This window comes from Mastomys coucha, unplaced genomic scaffold, assembly GCF_008632895.1.
Source record: "Mastomys coucha isolate ucsf_1 unplaced genomic scaffold, UCSF_Mcou_1 pScaffold23, whole genome shotgun sequence".
NCBI lineage: Eukaryota > Metazoa > Chordata > Mammalia > Rodentia > Muridae > Mastomys > Mastomys coucha.
This window is the reverse complement of record NW_022196906.1, coordinates 43,439,533-43,449,009: the sequence shown is the minus strand read 5'-3', so window position 1 is coordinate 43,449,009 and position 9,477 is coordinate 43,439,533. Positions and strand designations below refer to the sequence as shown.

General features: G+C 49.1%; 1 protein-coding gene across 2 annotated transcripts in view; it reads right to left on the bottom strand.

Annotated features, from left to right (window-relative positions):
• Positions 1–5,914: 5,914 nt before the first annotated feature.
• The window catches only part of Drd2 (dopamine receptor D2), a 63,625-nt gene continuing 60,062 nt past the window's right edge, over positions 5,915–9,477 (bottom strand). Inside the window, exons 7-8 of one of the 2 annotated variants that reach the window (XM_031345297.1) lie at positions 9,019–9,349; positions 5,915–7,181 (exon numbers count right to left, since the gene is read on the bottom strand). In XM_031345297.1, the coding sequence (XP_031201157.1) occupies positions 6,988–7,181; positions 9,019–9,349 (525 nt within the window). In that variant the 3' untranslated portion in view covers positions 5,915–6,987. The remainder of the gene's footprint in view (positions 7,182–9,018; positions 9,350–9,477) is intronic. The other variant, XM_031345298.1, reaches the window with a different exon arrangement.

Genomic DNA, 9,477 nt, shown 5'->3' with positions numbered 1-9,477 from the left:
GAGATTTGCTCTCTAGGAACACATATAGCCCATCCACCCACAGGGCTATGCAGTTGTGGGCATGATGGGGAAACCCCAGTGCTTCTCATATCCACTGTGTGTATTGGGAAGCCTGGTCAGTGATCAGTGAGGCAGTGGCTGTTGAGGGGTATCAGAAGGGCAGGTTTTCCCTGCTGCCTCATCTCTCCACCCCATCAGCACCCTAGTATCACCATGGGGCAAAAGATAGGGCAAAGGAGAGTTGTTGCCCTATGTGCCACCCTGCATTGGGCATGAGTTCACTTTGGCAGCCTTACTTCCTCAGTCCTAGGGTCTCTGGACTAGCTCCAGCTGGGCTCTAGACAGTTTGGGACAGCCCAGAATAAGTCTCAGGTCAGCACATGGCTGGGTTGTGTCCTCGGGAAGCAGCGATAAGACCAGTCTACACATTAGGATTTCATAATGAGGGATTCTCTAAATATATCCTCAACCAATTATACCAGAATCTGCAGGGCAGACCCTGATGTGAGTGAGCTTCATGACTCAGGGAAGCCAGAGCTAAGGATGACCACCACAGGGTGTACCTCTGGGCCCTTTCTCAATAGAACCATGCCTATTGCACAGTGAGGATAGAAGTCTTTCCCCTGAGAAGTAGTAAGAACTCCTGGAGCCTGGGAACCATTCAGCAGATTGTCTCACTCCCTGTTCTATGAAAGCTTTCATCCCTCTATTCTATGCCAGCCGCATCTCCCCATTCTATGCTGGCTATCTGCTGTGATTAAGAAAATACCTCTAGTTCTGTCTCCTAAAGCAATAAACAGGAGGAGGGAGGATGAGATCTGTGTGCCTCTCTTGAACCCTGAAATACTGATGTAGCTCCAAGTCTAGGAATCTGGACAAACCAGAGGAGATGGAAGGGACTGCCTATTCACACACAAGTAAGCACGAGCAACCAATGGAAGTCATGAAGTTGGAGCCACAGCACAAGATGGTGTCTGGCTTATCACATTAGGAGGAGTGTGAGGAAACCCTTGAATAAATGTGTTGGGGGAATTGCATTGGCATGGAGGTATGGCCAGGACTGTGCCCGTGGATCACTTTGGCCCTGATGACCCTGGCCTCCTGTGGAGGTTCTCAGATCCCTGCTTCTTTGAATCACTTCCTCTGAGAACTAACAGAGGCGATAGTTTGGGCTCAGGCTTGAGCAAGAGGACTTTGCTGTCTGCTGTATTCTCAAGTTGCCCTAGACAGTTACATATAGTGTCCATCTTAAGCTTCATTTGGACAAACCTGCCTTCCCAGTTATATATGGATATTTTGGTTGCGTTTGAAGGAGGTCCTTGAAATTGCTTGAAGAAGGCCCCTAGTAGGTTTCCACTGTGTTTAAAGTGCCTAGGGGGCGGGGTGCTAGAAATTGAAACCCTGATTTCTTTCTGTACTTGGAGGTCCTAGAAAACTCTTAAATTCAAATTATCCCAAACTGAACATTAACCACCCCCTATCCACAAACCTGCTCCTCATCCTTGGTTTCCATATTAATTGAAGGTTCCCCAAACTCCTAAAATAGGACTGTAAAAGAAGAAAGGAATTTTGGGGATCCATGTTGCTTAGTAGGTAGAGTACCTCTATTGGATTGTGGAACTGAGTCCTTGAAATGTGGTGAGTGAGCTGAGGGATCAGGTTTTTAATATGGCTAAACTGAGGGAGCCATATTGGATAGAAGCAGCCACTGACCTCTCCTTTCTTACCCCTCTCAAGTCAACTTTCAACCTAAGCATTGGGTTGATCAGAGAGAGGCTCCTGAATGATCTAAGTGTTGGAGGCAACATGGATGGAGCTCAGAAGGGTCAGAGGCTAGTATAGGAGGTACTCCATAAGCTCCAGAATGGGGGAGGGACAGCTTATTTCTATGGGCAGACAATGTGATGGATTTCCAGTGGGGAAACTCTAATGTCCATCTTGAGTCTGGAGCTTTGCCTCACTGACCAAGCAGAAGGCGGATAGAGTCTGATTGTCCAGTGCACCCCAAACATCCCATGGAACTGTGTGCAATGGGGAAGCTTGATGCAGTGATGGAAAATTGGAATTCCAAACTATGACAGAGGATTTAGAGGTGGCCAGACAAACCTGGTCTAGGGTCTTGATTTCATACTTTATTAGCTGTAAGCTTTCCCTATAGAGGGAGACCTGTGGATGCTCCAGCCCCTGGGTGCAAAAACCTTTTAGATGTGAGGATGCTATTGGACCACACACAAACCCAGCATGCACCAGCACTCACCTTCACTTCATTTCTCTTCTGTCTTCCAGCTCTTGTCTCTTCTCATCAACACCTTTCCACTTACCTGCTTTTTTCTTACCATTTACAGAGGCAAATACCTTTCCTATTCTAAACCTCTGCTTAGGTGACTTCTTGTACTTTGAGGAGTCAGTGGGTGGTGGAATCCTTCCAGATATGGAAACAGAAGGAGCAGTGCATTTTAGCAAGCCACAGCTAAAGAAGTTAATCTGCAGATGAGAAGCTCCATTTGGTCTATGTGACCTTCTCAGATCAGATGTGGACATGCAGTGAACTGCAGAAAACTCTCAGAGGCTAGAAATACCTATGGATGCATCCTTATAGCCCCTGAGAAGTTACCCTGGGGAGGGCACAGAGTGAAGCCAAAAAGAGAAGCCAGTCTCCAAGCTTGTGGGAGAAGGGAGAGAAGGCAGAGGGCAGGGGAGGCCCCAGGGCTTCTGGACACACAGATGGCTGCTCTAGTCATCTGTTCAGGAGCATCCCTTTATGGAGATCATCAGCCCCAGAATCACACTACAACCCCTTCATGCTAATGTTGAGTTCCTCCATCTGTACCTGATGGAGTCTTACATACCCCGCAAACCCCCACCACTATATTGAGCCCACTAATTTCTACCCATGAAGCTTTTCCAGCTTGCCCTGTAGGAGAAGGCCCCTCCTCTTGAAGGCGCTGAACTCACATCTCCTACTGTCTGCCCTCTTGCTTGCTCAGGTATACAACCTGGCCATTTTTATATCCTCTTCTCTTCCCTCTTACTGCCCAGGACACATGTACTACCCAGGGTGCTGAGTCTGATCATAGGCAATGGGGACTGGAGCAGTTTGTGCATTGCCGTATGAAGGACAATGGATGCAAACCAGGCTAGTCTGTGGCAGAGGAGGCAAACTGGAGAAGGAAGCTGAGAAAGGTCACTAGGGTAGGCCCAGGCAGGAGACTTGAATACAAAGCCTGCCTGGATCATAGCCATCTATGACCTCACGTTGCTGCAAGTTCTTGAGCTCCAGTCAAACCAATTAGTAGCACTTGTGACCTGAGGGTGCTGCCACATTTGAATCTGATGCCAAGCCCAGAGGCCAGGCAGTGAATAAGCACTCGGCTTCTTGCCATTTCTCCTAAACAAGAGGAATTTTTCTTTTGGAATAGAGCACAGATATTCAGGCTTTGGGGGCCTTATGGGAATGATGCCTTAGGACACAGCAGCCTAATTTCCTATGCCAGTGCATTCTGGGAAGGAATGGAAGATTCTTTCTGGGCCTTGAGATGGGCTGTGACCTTAGTCACTGGTTATAACCCTTGAGACACAGTCGTGAAGATGATCTGCAGACTATAGTACAGAAGGCTCCAGGAGTCTAACAGAGCTTACTGTAGATCAAGCCAAAGCATCATGTCCGCATCAGTAGGAACAGGGTAGAGTCAAGGGACGCTGTGTGCACATAAGGGGCGCTGCACGCACATAATGGGGCTTCTTAAATGAATTTAGGCTCCATATGGTGCCACCTGGCAGTAACAGAGCTTTCTAGACAGGGCATCAGCCATCATTCTGTTGCCTGCCTCGGAAGTCACCTGGGCAGAGTGAAGTTGGCAGTCAAATCTGAACAGGTTCTTCTCTGCTTCACTCAGGATGCTGGGGTGGGCCACTTACACCTTCTCACTCAGAAGATGCTACATTTTCTCTCTACAAGCTTCCTGCTTCACTTGGTGTAGCAGAGCTACAGGCATGTAATAAACAGGAAAGGCCCCTCAGAAACACACCCTCTTGCCATCACTTTGTCCCTGCTCATTCTCCACCACCTGCTACTGGGCAGGGAAATGTTATTTGTATGGATCCTGGTTATCACCCTAAAGGTCTAGTCTCCAACAGGTTTTCTTTCTCTATTGAAATAAAATATATATTTGCCCACACTAGCTAGTCCCAACTACATGGCACAGAATGGATGACATAAGATTCAGTCAGGGGTCTGGGCCTGCCACCCAGACACACCACCCTCCTCAAGTGAGGCCGGAGCACAGGAAAGGTGCCCTGGGGCTAAGAGGAGAGCCTCCATGGAAACAAAGGCAAAAGCTGCTCTGTACTGATAGGTTTCCAAATCAGATACAGACTCTGCCCTTGCTCCCAGGACAGTGAACAGCTTGGCTCAGGGAAGACTGGGGAGCTGGCAAAGGAAGCCACACAGTCTCTAGGAGACAAAGAAGGTCTAAGAATGGGCTCCCCGGTAGGTGGGGACACTGGAAATGCCAGGAAGGAAATGGGGAGGGAAAGTTCTGAGGCTTCCTTCCCAAACCCATCAAGAGAAAGGGTGGGACCTTTTTTGGAAAGCCAGAGCCTGGGATCCCCATTTCTGCTATGTGTTTCTGGGTCCCCTTCCTCCCATCCTTTTGCTCCCAAGAGCTTAAGGGGGAGAGGGTGGGGCCCAGCCCTCCCCCTGCCCACTCTAGCTGTCAATCTGCTGTCTGGAAGAAAGACTTGAAGCCTCCTGACAATTGTGGTCAACTCTCTCCTGCCCCGCCTCCCGCCCCTGCCCTGCCCTCTTCCCCTTTTCTCTCTGACAGAGTTCTTCTCTGATTGCTCCGTGGATTGCCTCCCCAACCCATTTTCAGGTCCCTTCTCTCTGTCTCTGTCTCTGTCTCTCTCCTCTTTCTCCTCCTGTTCCTTCTCCTCTTCCTCTTTCTCTGCTACTGTTAAACTTGAGTGCCTTCAAAAGACTTCTAATGAAACAAACTTTGAATCTTCCAGCCAGGTCAAGATCATCCATCCGTCCTTAGACTGAGAGCATGTCGTGTGTGTGTGTGTGTGTGTGTGTGTATGCATGTATATGGGGGAGTGTTGTTTTGTTTCTGTTTTGTTGGTAGATTTTTGGGTGGGTATCATCAGCTCAGAGTTTCCTAGGATGTCTGGATTAACTGAAGGCCTGATGCCTTCCAGGAGATAGCCACTAAGTCGTTGGCAGCCATGAGCTACCCTAGGGCACCTGCTTAGCTTACCTTCTGGCACCAGGGTGCTCCTGGGGACAGGAGCCTTTCCCAAAGCTTAGCGCTAGATTCAAGTTCAGCAAGAAGATCAAAGTCCATAATTAAATGTTCAGGGCAAGTTAAATGCTCCAAACTTTGGTGCTAAAAATATTATATTTAGCATGCAAATTATGCCCTGACAACTCCCCAGAGCCTGAGCCCGTGGGTGCTACTACCCTGTTTGTCATTATTCCTGATTGTAAGGTGCCAAGAACATTCATCTTTCACTGGCTTGATTTCTACTTCACTTTTAAGGAGTCAGGCTTCTGTTGTTGGGGCAGAGCCTGCCTGGGACCCTGAGAGCCTGGAGCCATGAATGAACCTGGAAGTGAGAAGATGGACACCTGGCCAGGCCACTGTCTTCAGGCTTTGCCTGTCTCACACTGCCCATGCCAGAGACCAGACAAGGAAGACAGTATTTGTATTATTTACAAATAAGAGTAAACCCAACACACCAGGGGCCACCTTTCCTGTCTAGCTCTCTCTGCTCTGGTGGCTTAGTCCTGAAGAGGTACCCCGATCCAGGAAGCTGGGGGAGCTGGATTCCCTTCTATTGTCACCTATATGCTATACCTAAATGTTAAAGGTAGTGTTGGCAGTGTCCTAGGCCACCCAAGTGCCCATGGGAATGACTCTTGTCACGGTTTTATTGGTTTGGTGCATGTATGGTGATGTTACAGAGTTGGAGCCCAGAACCCTCCAAGCTGCAGCTTCCCCTCCTCACACAGGACCAGGCCCAATGGTACCAGCAGCCCCAGCAGCCCCATCCACAGCCTCCTCTAAGGCAGAGGCACTGGGAAGGAAGAGACATAGGAGAGAGAAGATGTGAACAATCCCCCATCAAAGAGCCCCAAGTTACCACCTCCAACTTCAGCTCCAACACTGGTCCAAGGCTTGACTTCCCCGGCTGGCCAGCATTTGCTGTGGGGAATGGATATATCCAAGGTATGTCAAGGAGTAGTGGAGTAGTTTGGAGGGTAGAGGGAGATCAGCTATTTTTCTCCTTGCAGTCTCTCTTAGGGCCCTTGAGGATTCGAGTTGTTTTCCCCCAAAGGGTACAGAAACCCCATGGGATGCTATAACAAGGTAGGACATAGCAATACTGACTGCTAAGAAAAATAGGGACTCACACTAGAGTTGGGGTGGAAAACAGATTTTCAGCCTCAGTTTCTCTGGGGTCTGTGGAGCTACCTGGTGCTTATGTGTGTCTCCTGACACTAATGTTGCCTGGAGGCCTTGGCATGTTCCCTGCTTTCCTATGTGGTCCCTGTAAAGTAAGAACTGTCCCTCCCTACCACCACCTGGTCCAACATAGGCAAGCAAGGGCCAGGCCAAGCCAACAATCAAGTTGTGCTCGGCCACTGAGCTAGTTTCTGTGCCCGAGAAGTAGGTCAAGGAAGGCCTCTGCATCTTTGGTGCCAAGGAGACGGGGTCTGGATGTGAGAGGGGCACTCTGTGAGCTGCTCTGAGCCATGGGTCCAACCCCAGAGCTGGTAAGATACCAGTCTCCCTGGCCCTACCCTGGCAGGATGAGGGTGTGTGGGCAGAGAGGGGCACCGAGCCAAGCTAACACTGCAGAGCCTGCAGGGTCAAGAGAAGGCCAAGTCCATCTGGGCCTTTCTGCCCACAGCTTGCAGGGACGAGGTCTGGCCTGCCTAGGCAGGGAGGCGGCAAGCAGCTGCTGTGCAGGCAAGGGGCAGACTCAGCAGTGCAGGATCTTCATGAAGGCCTTGCGGAACTCGATGTTGAAGGTGGTGTAGATGATGGGGTTCACGGCACTGTTGACATAGCCCAGCCATGTGAAGGCGCTGTAGAGGACTGGTGGGATGTTGCAGTCACAGTGTATATTCAGGATGTGTGTGATGAAGAAGGGCAGCCAGCAGATGATGAACACACCTGGGAAGAGGGCAGGGTCAGGCTGGTACCAGGTGGAGGAGTAGGAGGGTCCCACTCCCTGTCCACCTGTCTGTGCTACCACAAGCTTCCCTGGTGTATGGAGAGTGCTAACTGCTGGTGGTAGCCCCAGGGTTGTGTGGCAAAGGGGACCCTGGTCTCAACTCTAAGCATCTTGTTTTTAGCACACATCTGTGGGGAAGGGTCCCTGCATCTCCCTCAGTCTTATTTTTCTTATTTGCTCGGTGAGAAGGAAGTGGCTTGAAAACAAATGGGAAATGTTAGCTGTCTGACTCTAGTCGGTCTCTGCAAATAGGCACACCAACTACTTCCCAGTCACCATTGTGGGCAATGCTCTCCTCAAGCTGATGACATTGGACAGAATTTGTTCTCAGCAGTGTGGGACATAAGATTTAGGAAAAGATAAGGCTAAATACCCATCTTACTTAGTTTTCAAGGTGGCTCCTTGAATTCAATGGGAAATTATGTTAACTCCACAATGTCCCTAAGACCACTTTGCTCTTGACTGACACAACTGACATCTGATACCCATCTTCTAGAACCCTCAAATGTCAAGACTCTGGCTCCAGCTTTGCCTAAGATTGCTCAGTGTTGGTAGACATAGCCTTTGTCCTACCTGGAGATCATGCCCTCTTACAAAGGCAAGCTTCAAGATCACTTGCTCCAGTTGGACACTCAGTGTGTAGTTATAGGGGATGTTTTAGGACAGAGCATCATCTTGGAATACCAAGGGTAGAACTAGTGGACTGTCATATGGAGCTGGCTCCAAATCAATCCTGATACAGCCTAGATATGTATTGGAAAATAATCCCTTACCTTTCTGGGGCCTGTGCTTCTGAACTGGCTGGCATTAGAACCTCCCTACTCATGGCCCAGGATTTCCATCAGATAGGGTCCCAGTGTCATGAGAATGAAGAACTCACACCCTGCCCTCCTTCCCCAACTGCCTGAATCAGTCTACTTCCTAGATTTTGTCCTTCATTACACAATTGTCTAAAAGTTAAAACAAAAATTAATTGCACTTTAGTGTGTGTGTGTGTGTATGTGTGTATGAGAGAGAAAGACAGAGAGGAAGAGAGAGAGAGAAAGAGAGAGAGAGAGAGAGAGAGAGAGAGAGAGAGAGAGAGAGAGAGAGAGAGAGAGATGCCACATGGAAATGAAATGACAGCATGTGGGGAATTGGAACAGAGGGATTGAACTCAGGCTGTCAGGTTTGGTGGTGGTAAGTGCCTTCACTAGCTGAACCATCTTAACAGCCCATAGAAATTTATTCAAAAGTCTTGTCCAGCAAATTTGTAGCCACCTCTCATCTACCTATATCTTTTTTTTCACAAGGGGATCATTTTGCCACACAGGGACTTGGTTGAAAATGTACATATTCCTCAGCAATAGTAGTAGTAACAAAATGTGTAAGAACTCTCATATGTGATGATTCCCAACCCTGTGCTATCCTGACTATGATAACCACCCTGAGAGGCAACTTACTCTACAGATAGGAGAGCAAAAGAAGAAGGCACATACCTAGAACACAGGTTATGGTTTCTTACCAGAGACCAGTGAAGCCCAGACACGGAGTCAAATTGCCTCAGTTATATAACTACACAAAACCCTGATTTGCCCTTCTGTACAGTAGACACAATAGGAGATTCTACTAAATATTGACTGTATATATAGATTGTGGCCTGTTACTGCAGGAGTCCCCAACCCATGACCTTTAAACTATGGTCCACAAGGCAGTCTGGGACCTGCTGGAATGTTCGCTTTCCCCAGCCAGGGCTGGGCATGGCAGAGCTGTGGCCATCACCCAGAGCTGACTCACCAAGAACAATGGCAAGCATCTGAGTGGCTTTCTTCTCCTTCTGCTGGGAGAGCTTCCTGCGGCTCATCGTTTTAAGGGAGGTCCGGGTTTTGCCATTGGGCATGGTCTGTATCTCAAAGAACTTGGCAATCCTGGGGTTGACAATCTTGGCATGCCCATTCTTCTCTGGTTTGGCTGGACTGTCAGGGTTGCTATGTAGGCCTTGGTGGGATGGATCAGGGAGAGTGAGCTGGTGGTGACTGGGAGGGATAGGGCTATACCGGGTTCTCTCTGGGGGGCTCGTGCTTGACAGCATCTCCATTTCCAGCTCCTGAGCTCGGCGGGCAGCATCCTGTAGCAGAGACAGAGGATTTAGGATGAAATTCCTGGGCAGAAGCCACCAAGCCTCCTCGGTCTTCCTGCCCCTCTGCACACTCTTGCAAACAGCATGATTTCTCTGCCAGAAATACAAAGAAGGCC